The following is a 17,293-nucleotide window of genomic DNA, read 5'->3' as shown; positions in this document are numbered from 1 at the left end:
GGATATCCTGGCAGGAATGGTGGAAAGACAAACACGAAGCTCTTCCTCAACAGTTCTCAGTTTCTCCCTGTTTTTAGTATATGGTGCTGATTCTTATGTGGCTCATATACTGCAAAATAAAGGGGTACAATGAGAAGAACTATGGCCATGAGGCCAGAGTACAAGTGCCAGCTCATTTACTCAGCATATGAGCTGGTACTTGTAGTACTCCAGCCTCATGACTATAGTATTTCTCATTTTAAATTTCTCATTGTTATATGCAGTATACTGCTGGAGTACTAAAAGTACCAGCTCATATGCTGAGTATTCTGCCAACAGTTCATATACTCAGGCAAAAGCTAATATAGACAGCATTATTGGTGGGCATTACCTTGGCGGTGGGCAAATGCGAGAATCTCTCCGCTCTCAGGATGATGCGCCGGCCTCGGTGATGTCATTTTGTCGAGCGAGCTTCAAAGCTTGCACATGTGTAAGAAGCCGTGACTGCACATCGCTGCGTATTGCCGGGAAACAAAACACAGGGGGCACCAAAGTTTGGGGAACTTTCCCCGCGGCACACCTGACCATGTGCCGCGGCACACTAGTGTGCCACGCCACACTGGTTGGAAATCACTGCTCTAGACAATGTATGTTTTTCATCCTTGGACTATGGGATGTTCATAATTTTGGGTTTTCATTGAAATTGGATTTACAATAAACTTAATTGCAGACATTTGTTTTGACCATTGCTGCCTTGTAATGTAGTTCACTTAATTACCCGTAACCACAGAGCTTCACCAATGGTGACAACTGGCAGAGGGATCTATATGTATCTATGGGTCGTCTATAAGTCAGGTGTTCTTAAGTTAAGGACTGCCTGTATTCAGATTGTTGATGTTCTAAGAGGTTAAATATGGAACACTGTCATTCAGGTCTGTGAAGTTGGTAAGCCAAACCTCTGACTGCAAATCCTCTTTTTCTATAACTCCAACTCTAACTCCCACATACATGGGGCATGTTTAATTGATACATTTACAGTAATAATAAGGTGTTTTTTTTATCACACTTATGTTACAATAACCCACATATATAGGTGAAACATAAATAAAAATTCTAAACATGAACTAATGAATAGCAAACTAAAACATAAATAAGTTTATAGAGAGAACATACACAGGACAATCCTGCCTTAATCCAGTTTTCCTGATCACTCTAGCAGTACTAAGATAAGTGCAAACATTCCTTCCCCTCTGATCTGTAGGGGAGGAGCTTCACTACAATGCACGTACATAATGTGTAGGCACATTCATCTCAATTTAATCATACAAACATGAGCTCAGAGAAAAAGCAAATTAAATGTAAAGCATCGTGCAGAGAGCATATACACTTGACAATTGATTTGTGCACAGTTCATTGATCCTTCAGATATGCTAATTATTTACCTTAAAGGGGTTATCCGATGGTATTGAAAACCCATTGGTGGTCAGGATAGGGCAGGTTAAAAAAAATAAACATATACTTACCTCCCAGTGCCCTCCCGGCCTCCAGTGCTGCGATCTCTCTGCACTGCGCTCAGCTTCCAGCTGGCCAAGGTGGCCGGCCACACCCACCTGTCCCGGCTTCCATTCCCCTGTTTGTTTACATTGGGCACAAATCAGAGAGGTCGCAGTGCTGGAGGCGGAGAGGGCTTGCTAGCTAAGTGCAAGCATTCCCCATGCCTGTTTACTGTGATCTGTATTGGAGGAGCTTCACTACTGAGCATGAGCAAAAAATGCATGAATAGAACAGAGATCTATAGGACATTTCATAATTTCCCCATTTTCTTATGAAAAAAATATTCAGCATTTTTTGCTTTAAATTAAATGGTGCAATTTATTATATATTTTTGGCATCAAAGAAGATTCTATTTTATTCCGACTCTACCAAAATGGTCACCAACTCCACAGGTCTGATATTATTCTTCAACTTTAATTAATGCCTTATTGATTACATTTTTCTGTATACTGGTAATAGTAATAAATATTGTGTAGTTAAAAGGATCCTGTCATCACTAAGTGGCCTAATAAAACACTACTAGTATATTGTCAAACAGCGTAACATGTTCTAGTTTTTGTTTCTTTCATGGTTCAGTGTTGGGGTTTCATCTAGAAAATCCACTTTGAAGCCCGATTTAAATTGGTTGTATAAAGTCAAGGAGGCGGAGAATTTAACACTGAAGTCAAGGTGGAGAGCTCTGAATACCTCCTCCTATGTGATTGACATCATGCATCAAACGTCAAGCTTTGGCTAGTTGTAACTTAATGACCTGCTCATATTTACCAATTTAGGAATAAATAATGACATTCATTTTTAATCCTTGGGACAGATTTTATTTAAAAAAAATTGCTTCAACATACTGGTAGTGGTTTTTCACGTCATTTTCTGCTGACAGGTTCCCTTTAAGCTTAAGGAATTGCTAACATATTCAGCAGTTTGTTAATACAGCCCTCCACATATTAGCATTTTGCATCAAATGTACTGTTTGTATGTGTTACCAGAAGACAAGTTTCAGTCTTTTGCTCATTATACGTGTAAGCCAGTCTTTCAATCCATATAACTGTCAATAATAATTTTTAATTGCTTATTTTATTTATCTTCTTAAAAATCATGTTTAGCTTTATATATTATTATGTATACACAGACCCAACACAGGAATGTATTGAAGGACAACCTGGTGAATCTGGGGCCCCTGGAGATCCAGGTGCACAAGGCTTCCCTGGGGAAAGGGGTCAGAAAGGTATGACTTTAACATATATGTAAATGTTCAATTAATACACAACATAGAGATTCTTAACTATTTAGATTTTGACAATTCTGATAAGTCAGAGGTTAGATTGAGGAAATGTCTGTTGCACTGCTTGGGTTAAAATTATTTCCCTAATAATTATGCTTGAATTCTCTTCTGTAGATATCTCTCTTAAACTCACTCTAGGATGCTTTTTTCCTTACTTTGGCATCTTTTACCTGTGTTGTCCTATGTGATTAATTTAAGTGTTGGCCAGGCTTTAATATTGATGGCCTATCCTAAGAATAGGCCATCAACCGTTGAATGAGGGAAAGGGAGTGACATCTCACATAGATCTGCTGTTCACTGCCCTACTAACACAGAGATTAGAACTAGTTGGCTCTGTTTCTCTGTACTCGCCATAAGCTAACTTCAGTAACTCGCCATAAGTAACTTCAGCCATTGCTTCCATTTATTTTAATACTTTATGAATATTCATCATTTTCAGGGACTATAGGGGATATGTAGCATTCCTTGCGCACATCATGCAAATTAAGACTCTTTGGGGTACATTTATCATAAGGCTTTCATAGTCTATGAAGCTCCGCTGTCAGATTCATTACAGTGACTTTGGCCCTTTAATAAATCTGTCTGCAGTGTACCTTTTGTACCTCTTGACTTTTTGCTATTTTTTTTGCAACTTTTGCAAAAGCTTTGCAACTCTTTAGATTTGCAGATTATAAAAAACAGTGATGCAACATTTTACCGCAACAAAATCTGCTCCTTGTGTGCCACTTTAAGAAGAAGCAGCTTGTGGCGGGATGTGGAATAATATGGGCGCAGGTTATAAATTAAATCTACACCAGCCTGGAGAGCAGTATCTAAACAGAAACACCTGTGTATACAGTTATGTACTTTTTGCACAAAATACAATATACTGTGTTTCAAAAATGAAATACTACTATATAAAAATGGTTCCCCCTCACACAGATGCCAATCTGTGTATTTACGTTCCTTTTTTGTTGGTTCCATCTTATGAATATACCATATATAGTGGTCACACAGTTGCCATCCTTTACTGCAGTATGACTTGTTAAGCAGAGCAAATGTTGATGTGAATCTAAGTTTTACAAAGACATTAAAGAAGATTTTTCTTTTTCTTTAAAGGTGACAAAGGGGATTCCTGCCCTCAGTGTGACACAATCTCAACACTCTCAGGTCCACCAGGACCACAAGGTCCCCCTGGGGAGCCAGGTATGACGGCATCTTTTATCAACAATCAGCTAATCTCTCTCTATCACTTGCTTTAATTTACTGATACCAAATATGCACAAAAAGCAATCTTTAATGATTAGTAGTGTAAGTGATTACTATATAATCATGGTTTTACAGATTTATGACCCGAGTAGAAACCGAGGCCCGATTCTTGCACTTAGTATGACCATTTCCATGGATATTTTTAAGCATACAAAGAGCAAAGATATAGATGAATAAATTAAAAGTTATACTAAGTCTTATCTAGAAAACTCGCTCCTCCTGCTATGTGCCAGTTTTCTGGCGCAGTTTGCACATTGATGCACATGTATTTATGAACTGTTTCCACCAGCTGCATTGCGCCGGCCACAGCACAAAACACTCCACCTAAAGAGGTGTTCTGGTGCTGATTTACATCGGGCACCACATTTATGTCAAAGTCCGACATCCCGTACAAACTTATGTACAACAAAAATGTGCTGAAAAACCCCACCTTGGCTTATACACAAATGTATAAAAAAAATAAACTTAAATACTCACATTCCACCGCTTCCCTGATGTTCCCTGCGGCTCCTTTTCGTTATTCTCTTCCCTAATAGCAGAGAAGGCAGAGACACATCCATGTGCTCTGCCTTACGGCGCATACTATGACGTCATCAGCGGCAACACCGCCACAACACGTCTCTGCCTGCTCTGCTACATGGGAGGAGAAGAACAAAGAGAAGCCGCAGGGAGCATTGGGGAGTGTTAGAGAGTGAGTATGAAAGTTTATTTTTTTATGCACTGCGTGGCTGCAGTTTATTTCAATAGGGGGGCTGCAGAGAATTTCATTAATGGGGCTGCAGAGAATTTCATTAATGGGGGGCTGCAGGGCATTTCATTATTTGGGGGACTGCAAATCAATTCATTTATTGGGGGCTGCAGGACATTTCAATAGTGGGGGCTGCAGGGGACTTAATAAAAAGGGGAGCTACAGGGAATTTCATTAATAGGGAGGCTGCAAAGCATTTCATTATTTGTGGGGCTACATCAGGCAATTCATTATTTTGGGGGGCTGCTGCAGGGCATTTCATTACTGGGGGGGCTGCTGCAAGGCATTTCATTACCAGGGAGGCTGCTGCAGGGTATTTCATTACATGAATGCATGGGGTGTTTCATTACCAGGGGAGACTACTGGGCATTACTTTACTCAGGGATGTTGCTGAGCATTACATTACTCAGGGAGGCTGTGACCAATGGTTTGTCCACCCTAGACTTATAATCGAGTCGATACGTTTTCCCAGTTATTTGTAACATTATGGGTCTCGGTTTATACTCAGTAATTGTATAAACTGAGTGCACCAAAAAAGAATGACTCGTGCAGGGTGCGGCAGAATATTGAATCTTCATTAATCAGGCGCACTCTGCACATTAGTTCCTCGCTAATTTTATATCTGGGCCAGTGGATCAACCTAATTTGGCTACACTTAAATAAGTACAGAGCATTTAAGTGGCTTTAAGTGGCATTTACGAATTCACAGTACTAAGAATTCAGCAAGCTCTGTTCAATCAGGTCATTGTTGGACACGCTGTCCACAAACTTTTGAGATCGTATAAAATTCCTTTTTTGTATAAGATTGGACGCATATCTGGGGTGGACCACCCCCTTCACCTGGTAAATAAAATTTTTGTCATAATGAAATAGGAGTAAAACATGATTGCAAATCAAATAAAATTAGAAATGGGAACATGAAAAATTTTGTGTCTAAATTGTCTATATCAATATATATATTGATATAGACAATTAGAACTATTTATAGTTTGAGTATAAGTTTGAGGCATTGAAACAAGGTTACATCAGGTGAGTTCTAATTAATCTTACCAATACCTGTCTCCGAAAAAATACTACACAATCGACGCAGCTCTTCTTTTTCTAATATCAATCAGGTCATTGTCTGTCAGGCAAATGCGACATCCCACAAACTTTCTTTTCCAGGTCACTCACTCAGCGGCTTGGACCTGAGTTTAGGGTTTTATTTTAATGTATTTTTAATTAACTTTTTTCATCTAAAGGGTCTTCTGGACAACCAGGAAGCAAGGGTGACAGGGGAGAACCAGGCTATGATGGCCCTCCAGGAGTACCTGTATGTAATGAATCCTCTTCTGTAATATATATGTAATTCTCTTTAAACAATATACAGTATGCATGCACAGTATAGAAGAAAAAATATTATTAGCATGAATCAATCTGTGTATGTGCAGGGCTGATTGTAGCCTTATTGTTGCCTAAGACGAAAATTGAAATGCCTTCCTTGAGCAGCCTACCCTTATCCCCTGCTATATTCGACTCAACAAACTTGCAAGATAATTTTTAAAAAAGACTGTGTTGACAGCATTACTAACTGTCAGGGTTCTGGGTCAGTGGACCATCTGGACCACCACGAGAGATGGTATTAGCTGACACCTGGGACCGGAATCTAAGTGGCACCTGGTCTTCACCAGAGCGGGATGGTCTTTCTGCGGCAGGGTGCCACCAAGTCGTTCCACAGGTGCGACTAGCCCCCAGTGGCAGCCAAGGATACAGTACCAAATCGTAGTCCAGGCTTGGGGTCAGAAGCAGGCTGGTAGTCAGGGCAGGCGGCAGAGATGGAGAGTCTAAGTCCAAGTCCGGGGTCAGCAACAGGAGATCACGTGGGAGGGAACGGGAACAAAGGAACACGGGCGCAGGAATGCAGGCAAAGGAATGCAGGCACAGGAACGCAGGCACAGGAACGCAGGCACAGGAACGCAGGCACAGGAATGCAGGAATATTACAGGCAAGCTTTCTCAATGGCATATAGCTCAAAGATACGGCTGGGAGTGATGGGAGCCGCCGGTTTAAATTGGAAACCCAGAAGAACCAGCGCCAATAAGCGATGCGCCCTTTAAATCTTAGAGATCCGGCGTGCGTGTGCCCTAGGAAGCAGGGACGCGCGCGGCCTAGGCCGTAAAGGAGCAGAAGCGTGGAGAGGTGAGTTCGGGCCAGGGGGAGCTGCGACACTGAGAGGGGGCACTAACAATTGAGGACATCCTCACACTTCATGAGATCACTGACACCCTGTGACTGATACGACCCATGTTGATGCTGTCCCTCACACTAGTAGTCACTCAGTGACAGACATTAACCCCTTAACGGTGCAGGGAATGTATGAAGAGGGCTCACGGGCTGAGTCCTCTTCATACAAGGTTGGGGGTTTTTGAATATTGCAGCAAACCCCCACCGCTAATAACCGCAGTCGGTGCTTGCATCAATTGCGGCTATTAGCCCTTCCGTTGACGCCGCCCCAAAATGCCTGATCTATCAAAATATAAAAACGGTTATGGGCGGCGGTGACCTCCGAGATGAGAAATGGCGCCCAAATGTCCGACACGTGACTTTTACACCTTTTCACATCACTTAAAAAATGGAATAAAAAGTGATCAAAATGTCGCATAGACCTCAAAATGGTAGCAATGAAAACGTCGGCTCATTTTGCAAAAAATGACACCTCACACAGCTCCATACCCCAAAGTATGAAAAAGTTATTAGCGTCAGCAGATGGCAAAAAAATGTATTTCTTTTTTGTACACATTCGCTTAATTTTTGAAAATGTATTAAACCTGTATAAATTTGGTATCACCGCAATCGTACCGAACCAAAGAATAAAGTAGAGGTGTTATTTGGAGTGCATAGTCAAAGTTGTGAAAACTGAGCCTACAAGAACGTGATGCATGAGCAGTTTTTAAAAATTTTTTTTTCCACATTTGGAATTTTTTTGCAGCTTCGCAGTACATGGCATGTTGAAATAAATAACATTACAGAAAAGTAAAATTTGTTAAGCACAAAATAAGCCCTTACACAGGTCTGTACACGTAAAAATGAAAAAGTTATGGATATGTGAAGGTGGAAAGCGAGAAATAATCGAAAAAACTCTGCGTTCTTAAGGGGTTAATACCTAATACCTTACATGTGGTGATCTGTTCCATTAGGAGTAGGACTTCATTGCGATATCTTTACGACATCTTTTCAGAATATGCACCAAGATGTCTTCAGCTCTGTGCAGCAAATTCCCCACACTGTGCACCTACAAATAACATACTCATATAATGTAAACTGGATAACCAAGCTTCTTAATAATTTATACCCCTTACAACACATCTGTCAACAAAAAAACATTGTATGAATCTGAATAAATTAAAGCACTTACAGCACCCACAATATATCATTTATACCAGACCTCCCCTAATTAATATATAGTTATTATATACAGCTAGAAAACTTCATAGATAGTATATGCAGACAAGACCCCCATAAATAGTATATACAAGCAGGAACCCCCATAGATAATATATACAGAAAGGACCCCCCCCCATAGATAGTATATACAGGCAAGACCCCCCTAATAAATAGTATATACAGGCAGGACCCCTCCTAATAGATAGTATATACAGCTAAACATCCTCCAAGATAGTATATAAAGACAGAACCCCCCTATAGATAGTATAAACAAGCAGAAATCCAGTGATAGATCACATATACAGGCAGGATACCCCCAAAAGCAAATACATACAGCCAGGACCATTCCCTCAAAAATAGCATATGCAGGCAAACCCCCACCCCCAAAATATAGTACATACAAGTAGGACCCCCATAGATGGTATATCTAGGCAGGACACCTTCCTCCCTCATAGACTATATAAAGTATACAGGCAGGACCCCCCCTAGATGTTATATACAGGCAGGAATCTCCCTCCATATGGATAGTATGGATCTTTACTTTAACATGATAAATAATTTTTTCCTTTTATTTTAGGGACCACAAGGTATTCCTGGCCTTATCGGAAGGCCTGGAGCAAAAGGATCACCTGGTGAAGTTTATTTTGAACCAAAATTGAAAGGTGATAAAGGAGATCCTGGTTTCCCTGGATTGCAAGGTCCTGCTGGAAGAGAAGGAAGACCTGGAAGAGATGGTCAGCCTGGACAACCAGGTCCCAAAGGTGTTTCGGTATGAGTAATTTATTTTATAATTTTTTTCTGTTTTAGTAATTATCTAGCTAATTTTATTTCGTTTATTGTCAAAAGTAGAAAAGTGTCTGTACTTTTTGTTACACTTCAATTTCCAGTACTAAAAAAAAAGTTTAATGGTTGATGTATTGGACATACAGGGGCAGATATATAAATAATATAGTATGTTGTGCCAAAGAACTGTAAAATCCGTGCACCACATTTATCAAGAAAACTGTTTTTATACATTAATTTCACTTGTATGACAAAAGGGGCTCAGTCTCAGCTAAAGGGAACATTGGTTACAATGTGCCAATAAATAAGCCTCAATATGCTGTATTTTTCTGGCATCAACTAAGCCAATTAATAAGAGAAGCAAAAATGCAGTTATCACTAAACTGAATTTATAATTAGACACTTTGCTAAAACTGGTTAGGAGCAGAGAGAGACATATAAAGTTATGCATAATCACAAACTGGGATTCAGGGTCTGATAGGGAACAGGGGAAATGTTTTACCTCACAATTCTGTATAGAAGACTTCTGCATCCACAGCACTGAATACACTCAGTTAAACTTCTGTCACATGACTCCCCCCCCCTTCCTTTTGTGTGAGCAGGGAGCAGCAGCACCTTTTTTTGTGAAACCATAACTTTAAACAGCTATATATAGTGTATATTGGTAAATATACTGTGTATATATTGGTTTGATGCATATAGATGTGTTGTAAACAGAGGAAATAGTAAAGACTGTAAAATTGAGGCTCAAAATTACTACATGGTATTGCTCTGTGGTTTGTTAATTTATTCATACATCTTTAGCAGCAAAGACAAAACAAGACATCAATCTCATGTCGATGATCAAATATGTACTCACACTATATTCAATTTCACATACTAATGGTAAAACCAAGGGTGGACATATTGGCCCACACTTAGCAAAAACAGTGCAAACTGCACAAAGTGCAGTTTGCCTGTGGAGTATGCATGGTGTGCCAGACTCATGAAATGCGGCACATGTTCTTCATGAATCTGGCACCCCTGCACTTCTCCAGCAGAGTGCACCAACTTTTTTTGGTGCACCTTTAACATACAGCATGCAACAAAATTCTGTCAAGTCACAGTAATAAATGTGGTGCACACTCCAACTGTGAATCAGAACGCCCCTTTATGTGCAGAAATTTGTGTTTCGACGAGCATAGTGCAGCCGCGAAACAAATCTTTTTAAATACATGTGCAAGCAGTTTCCAAGTTTTTTTCTAGTGCAAAGTCATACAGAAAACTAGCGCAGAGGCTTTAATAAATGTGGGCCACTGCCTGTGCAGTTGTGTAGTTGTTCAGGGGCCACGAATTGAGGATGGGCCATTCTCAAATACAGCTTGGTGTGGATCTGATGTTTATGGTGGGTTTATTTAGTTTGTAGGTGTTTGGTATGCAACAGTTTGTATGCAGGGCAGGCTTTAGACAAAGTGGGGCCCTGGGCAAACTAAAAATGAGGCCCTGACATAAAACTATTTTATGAACCATCCAGGTATCAGGTGATATAAGCTGCAACTTTTCAAGCATGAAAAAGGCTATTTTGCCGAAACGTTACAGCTCGTAATAAAGTCCACAGCTTATTTCATCTGATACCTGGACTGTAGTGCTGCAGTTTTTGGACAGGAAAGATAGATAGATACAGACCCCCGATCCCCTGCTATATTTGTCCCTCTAAATTCAGACTAATCTTTCAAAAGCGTGCAGACACTGATCAGAAAAAGATGACAACATTACTAATGACTGACACTATACAGGCTGACGCTGTCTCACACATCTCACACATTAGTATCAGTCAGTGAAACATTAGTGACATCAGGCTACGATCTACTCCATCAGGAAGAGGACTTCATTACCACTTCTCCTGGCCATCATTTATCACTGCTAATACCACCGCCAGATGTCTTCAGCTTTGTCCAGCACATTTCCACACTGCGTCCCTAAAAATACATAGTCACTAACAACATAATGTCATCTGGATAACAGTGCTTACATACAGGAACCCATAATTATTATTTATAACACCATAGTGTTAGAGGCCTAGTGCCTCTTTAGGAGCAAAATTAATATAAGACATTGTCTAATTTTAGGGGAAACACAGTATACATGCATTGTGTTATGAAACCAAGTGCGACCACATAAGAAGAAACATCACCAGACGTGCACAAGTTATTTATATACGTAACAATGTTTTTTGTGTATTAACAATAAGGGTTAACAATGTAGAACACATGTTCCTACAAATATAACATGTATGGGTTTGATAATGCATTTCAAAACACAATAGAAATACATCATATGACCACAGCCACAATAGTCTATATACATCCCCCACAGTCCTTATACAGCCCCGCTACCCCCACAGTCTATGTACAGCCCCGATACCCAGCCACAGTCTATGTACAGCCTCTCCACCACCACAGTAAATATACAGTCCCCCATAGTCTATATACATACCTCTAACCCTCCAAAGTCTCTATACAGGCCACCACCCTCCCATAGGCTATATTCAGGCCACCCCGCCATGGTCTATATACAGGCCACCAAACCCCCATCCGCAGTCTAAATACAGTCACCCAACCCCACACTAAATATGCAGCCCCTTCATAGTCTATGTAAAGGCCTCCACTCTACAGTAAATATACAGCCCCACTCCCCACAGTAAATATACAGCTACCCACAGTCTATATACAGAGCCCCACAGGTCTATTTTTATGCAGCCCCCCATAATTCATTACAATCTGCATGTTGCAATTAAAAAAATAATACAATTTATATTAACTTGCCTGTTCCCACGCCAATGCCGTTTCTCTTCTCCTGCCACTTCTGCCGGGTCACGTGTCAGTGCAGGGAAATCATCATAATACGCCGCCTGGGTTTTTCACACTGTAAAGAAAGGTGTTGTCTGCCCCTTCTGCATTATTAATGGCACCTGTGTCTTAACACAGGTGCCATTGATATGTGTACTAAAGGTCCTTACTCCTGATGGGTGAATTTGGCAGTAGCCTGAGTCACCCACCCACCTGGGGGCCCTGGGCAATTGCCCACTTTGCCACCTTGTTTAGCCAACCATGGGTGTATGATAAGTATGTCTAATGTATGTGCTATGCTTGACAGTTTAATGTGTGTCCAAAGCATGTAGTGGGGCCTCTGCTCTTATTTTTCACCCATGTACCATAAAACTGTTTTAATTCAAATGTAAAGGAGAAAAATGAGGGGTACTGCCAGACAATTAGAAAGACAAAAGTTATAGGAGATACAATATAGGGCATTAGGATCCTGGAAAACGCAAACGGTGGTGCTCTTGCTCTTTGTTATATACAGGAACAAAGTGTGCAAGGAGAAAGAAAGAGCTGGCACTCACCATTGGAGTAGAAAATACAGTCTTCATTCCAAAACGATTTAAAACTTCGCTGCGGGAGATAAGGACAGAACAGGAGCCCACTAGAGGAGACGGCCCGTTTCATGCTACAAGTGCTTAATCCTGCCCCTTAATTCAAATGTAAAGCATTTCCCATTTTAGCCAAAAGCAATACTAAGTCACCACCCAAAAGAATATCACTATAGATTTCAGCAAAGAGACTTTTATATACAAATAAAATGCATTACGTGCAGATACATAGGGCCCAAAATATATATCTCCTATTAATAACGTTATGCTGATACTTTCACAATTAAGGGAACAATTGGTGCCAAAGGTGAGCGTGGACCACCTGGAGATGTTGGATTCCCTGGGATAATTGGGCAACGAGGTTTGCAAGGACCTCCAGGATCTGGCCCAACAGGGCAACCTGGAGAAAGAGGAGAACCTGGAGTACCAGGATTAGTAGGATTACCTGGCAATCCAGGTAAGTGCAATGAGTTGTTATTCCATGGAAAACTCAATAATACAATACCAGCTTCAATTTCATTTACATACATTATTATTGGTGTTAATTGCATACAATGTTGTTTTTCTTTAGGAAGTAAAGGTGAACCTGGAAAAGTAACATTTTTAACCGGCCCACCAGGACCAATGGGAAATGCAGGATCTCCTGGTTTTCCTGGAGATCAAGGTATTGTTAACTAGTATTTTGGTTGTGTGCAAATCACATTCATTCTCTTGTAATCGGACACCCGTGCCCCTCAGTGTGCGCTGTCCCCGCGATCCACATCCTGGGTCACGGGCTCCAGCAGCCATCCACTTCCTAGCCAACCCCACTTCCAAGGGCGCGCACGCTGGCACTCGAGGATTAAAATGGCCAGCGCACCACTAATTGGTGGTGGCCATTCCCAGGAAACTGATTTAAGCCGGCCTCTCCCAACATTCCCCGCCGGATTTTCGTGCCTTAGTGAAAGCTTTGTCTGATGCCCTGTGCTATTCTTGTGATTTCCCGTTGTGACCCCAGTTCCGTTCCTGACTACACTCCTTTGCTGCCTGCCTTGACCTATTGCTATGTCCCTGACTCTGATAACGTGCTGCCCATCCTGACCTCCTGTCTGTCCCTTACTACGAGATTGCCTGCTGTTCCTGTACCTCAACTTTGGCTGCGACCATGGACAAGTCACCCCTGTGGAACGACCTGGTGGTACCACGCTACAGCAAGACCATCCTGCAAGTCTGGGTGCCACTTAGACTCCGGTCCCAGGTGTTGGCTTGTGTCATCGTTTCGGTGGTTCAGAGAATCCACTACCTCCGCACATGACATCTCTCATAGAAGCAAACGTGCATATTCTGCTAAAACCTTAAATGAAAGCACTCCATGCTAACAATATTTTATTACCTTATGCTTAGCGGATTAGGAACTATGTTGTGATACAGCAAAGGTGTACAGTGTAAAGTGTTTACAATGTGTGTGGAATTGCTAGGATCTTAAAAGAGAGTATCCCTGGATGAATACTTGTCCTCCTAACTACTTGTGCCAAAACAGATATTTCTATATGTCCTATTAATTTTACAGTACCCTTAGGCAGGGCCATATGTAAAGTTTGGACCCTATCCAAAGACCCATATACACTCAACAATATAATCTATTTCTAATTAAATTCATCATTTGTGATTGTACAGATGACATCCCATTTCCAAACAATATTGTTATTACAGTTGACTTTACAATTGGTTTCCCAATCTTCTTACTACAACAGACCATTAAACTTTGTGTCCGCACCTCTATATACTATGACCCAACTTTGCTTCTACTCTTTTACATTATAACAACCCTCTGCCCTTACTTCTGAAGCCAATAAAAAGAAAGCTATCTCTTCTTTTATATTGAATAAACCAGCACAATTATCTTAAGGGTGAAAGTATTCAGTGGCTCATTGGTCTGAAACACACTCACATCAACTAGGGCACCACTAGTCAAACCGTACCACCATTGTAAGCCTTTCAAGTGCAGCCTGCTGATTCACTTAATAGCAGCTGCAAAACACATCATAACCCAACTGGGAATCTGTGGATCCCCCCTTTTATTGCCCGAGGATACACAAATTTTAATGTAACTAGAGTTATTAACGTAAATAGAGGTTTAAAAAACAGATATGGTTGTCTCATCTCATCAAATCCCCAACCATTTCCAGCCTGACCGCCCTCCCACGCACCTCCAGACCTTGGCTAATTTCCAGCCTGACCGCCCTCCCACGCACCTTACAGTCTTGGCTAATTTCTTACCCCTTTAGGATACCCTGCTCAGCCTGCAATAAAGCACCTGATATGTACAACCTTAAACCTAGCTAGCCAGTAAGGTTTTTTTTCGGACAGGCAGTACCCCTGGTCAATGAAACTACTAGAAGATTGTAGATCTTAGTATTAACAAGACCCTAAGATTTTGCCCCAATCAACGGTTATGTAAATGAAGATATTTTATAATTCCTATGTCTCATGCATTTAATGAGCTTTGTATTTGTTACAAAAATGAATAAAAACTGATTCAAATAAAAATAATAAACCACAGGCCTACATTCATCTGAAATATTTAATGGTTGGTGGAGCATAGAACACGCTCAACCACAGTTATCAAATTTCTCAGGTTGGGAATAGAGTTGGAAATGGTTCTTAGGCTACAATTTAAAGAAGTCAAGTTGGTTATAGCAGTCCTGTTTCACTTTCTCCTTAGTCCTCCATCTTCTGGCCCCTTTAATATCTAGTCTTTCTGTCGCAGATCCCAGTCATAACACAATGATGCAAATGTTGGAATTATGGTATACTTGTGTTTTTACTTTATAGCATCATTAATAGGTAATACAATTATTAATGAATAGTTATGCAAGCTAATCAAACCTTATTTTTATCCTTTGTTATCATCAGGGGAAAAGGGTGCTCCTGGATTTCCAGGGAGACCAGGTTTTCCTGGAGAAAAGGGTGATCCTGGAATTGAGGGAAAGGGACTTCCAGGGCTACCTGGTGAAAAAGGTTGGTTTATATATGTGATATGTTAAATATATGCCAAATGTTAACTTAAATGTTATATGCATTGATGATTAATTATTCTTTTTCTGCATTCAAGTTGTAATACATTAATGAAGAAATCAATTATTATAGAATAGAAAATGCCTTTAGAAGAATTAGGGGAGTTAATAATTGTGCTACATGTCAGACCCATTTGTAAGCCAGGACTGAAGTCCATTAGTTGGGGTTCAAGTAGTTTTGTAGAAAAGTGCACCGAAAAGAGTTAAAAGATTAGAAAGTCGTGTTAACTGTTTTTATTCTATGGCAAAAAATGGCATGCATCAATAATTGCAACCTTTTCTGTTCAATAAAGTTTCATTCAAGGAATTTTTCACATAAAAATGGAAAAAAGAATACACAAAATCAGGTCTGACAGGATACAAACTACATTACAAGTATAACAACCGAACTCACCATGAAAGGCATGAAACTAGGCATGAAAATAGTGTGAGACAACAGTCTATATTGGAAAGCAAAAATTTCCACTTTTTATATTACAAAACTGACTTAAAAAACTTAAGTGCATCGAATATATGAGCCACATACTCCTCCCCATCCTCCATGGAATTCTACTTCTCCCAATCCTCTATGGAGGCTGCTGTGATTTCATGTGATCAGATACATACATGAGGCAGATGTTGCATGTGAAACAGGAATTAGATTATGTCATCCTGGTCACATGATTTTAAGTGCCCAGTGATGTAACAGAGTTCTCCATATAGTATGTCAATGAGGAACAAGGAGGTAGGACAGTACAAGAAAAATTATCTCCCCCGTTATGTCAATTTTCCAGGTCATCAAGGTATTGATGGTGCACGGGGACTGGATGGTAACCCTGGTCAGCCAGGTCGTGAGGGTTTACGTGGTGAAACAGGTGCACCAGGGCCAAAAGTAAGTACACAAATAAATGGTTAAAAATAGAAATAATAATAAATATAATACATTTCTATATACTTCGATTGAACTGCTGTTAAATATTATGTCCTTTATGTCTATTTTTGGGGGGTAGGGTTCTCCATGATACACATCCTCACCACATCTACAGAGGGTATATTGACCATTGTAGTTTTACAAGAAGTGGAGAGGCACATAAGACTATGGAGAGGGTCTCTAACAGCAGACTAAGTACCAGCTCCTCTTGTTCTCCTTTGACAATAGTGAGAACCTTGTGTGTAGAACAATATATGGTAAAAGCAATTGGGAGTCCACGGGGGCATGAAAGCAGGTGTTTGTTTCACATGGAGACAACTTTGGGAACATTTTAAAATACCTCTTTTAATTTTGAGAGATGAATGATTTTGCGCTCTATTTGTTAATTGTATAAAACAATATTAATAAACAAATATTTTTTTTAATTAAATGCTTATTTTCCTCTTTAATTTCTCAGGGTGAGCCAGGACTAGGTCTTCCAGGCCCTAAAGGATCAACAGGATCTCCAGGTCCTCCTGGAGCTATTGGAGAAAAAGGAAACTTAGGGCTTACAGGTATTCCTGGAGAACAAGGTCTTCCAGGAGTTCCAGGACATTCTGGAGTGAAAGGTAAAGACTAATGATGTAACTCATTGAATCTACTAAATTTATGAATAAAATTTGCTTATGTAAGTTACTTTAATTGTAATTTTATTGTATTTCTTCTAAATAAGGTGAGACTGGGCCAGCTGGAGCACCAGGCTTAAGAGGTAACCCTGGTGTCCCAGGATTTGGCCCACCAGGAGAACAAGGGCTTCAAGGACAACCAGGATCCCCAGGACTTCCAGGTAACAAGACCATTGACACATATTAATCTGCTAGGGGAAGGTTTACAGTTTGGTACTATGATAATGAACCAGGGACAA

At 40.4% G+C, this 17,293-nt stretch overlaps 1 protein-coding gene across 1 annotated transcript in view; it reads left to right on the top strand.

Moving 5' to 3' along the window:
• COL4A1 (collagen type IV alpha 1 chain) overlaps positions 1-17,293 on the top strand; it is a 116,191-nt gene that overhangs the window by 66,829 nt on the left and 32,069 nt on the right. Inside the window, exons 22-31 of the mRNA XM_072135562.1 lie at positions 2,660-2,755; positions 3,911-3,997; positions 6,050-6,120; positions 8,809-9,000; positions 12,712-12,880; positions 12,995-13,087; positions 15,319-15,423; positions 16,253-16,350; positions 16,847-16,997; positions 17,102-17,215. Of these exons, the coding sequence (XP_071991663.1) occupies positions 2,660-2,755; positions 3,911-3,997; positions 6,050-6,120; positions 8,809-9,000; positions 12,712-12,880; positions 12,995-13,087; positions 15,319-15,423; positions 16,253-16,350; positions 16,847-16,997; positions 17,102-17,215 (1,176 nt within the window). The remainder of the gene's footprint in view (positions 1-2,659; positions 2,756-3,910; positions 3,998-6,049; positions 6,121-8,808; positions 9,001-12,711; positions 12,881-12,994; positions 13,088-15,318; positions 15,424-16,252; positions 16,351-16,846; positions 16,998-17,101; positions 17,216-17,293) is intronic.

Source organism: Engystomops pustulosus, chromosome 2, assembly GCF_040894005.1.
Source record: "Engystomops pustulosus chromosome 2, aEngPut4.maternal, whole genome shotgun sequence".
Lineage (NCBI taxonomy): Eukaryota > Metazoa > Chordata > Amphibia > Anura > Leptodactylidae > Engystomops > Engystomops pustulosus.
Note: the sequence above shows the minus strand (reverse complement) of the source record. Positions and strands in the feature narration are given on the sequence as shown.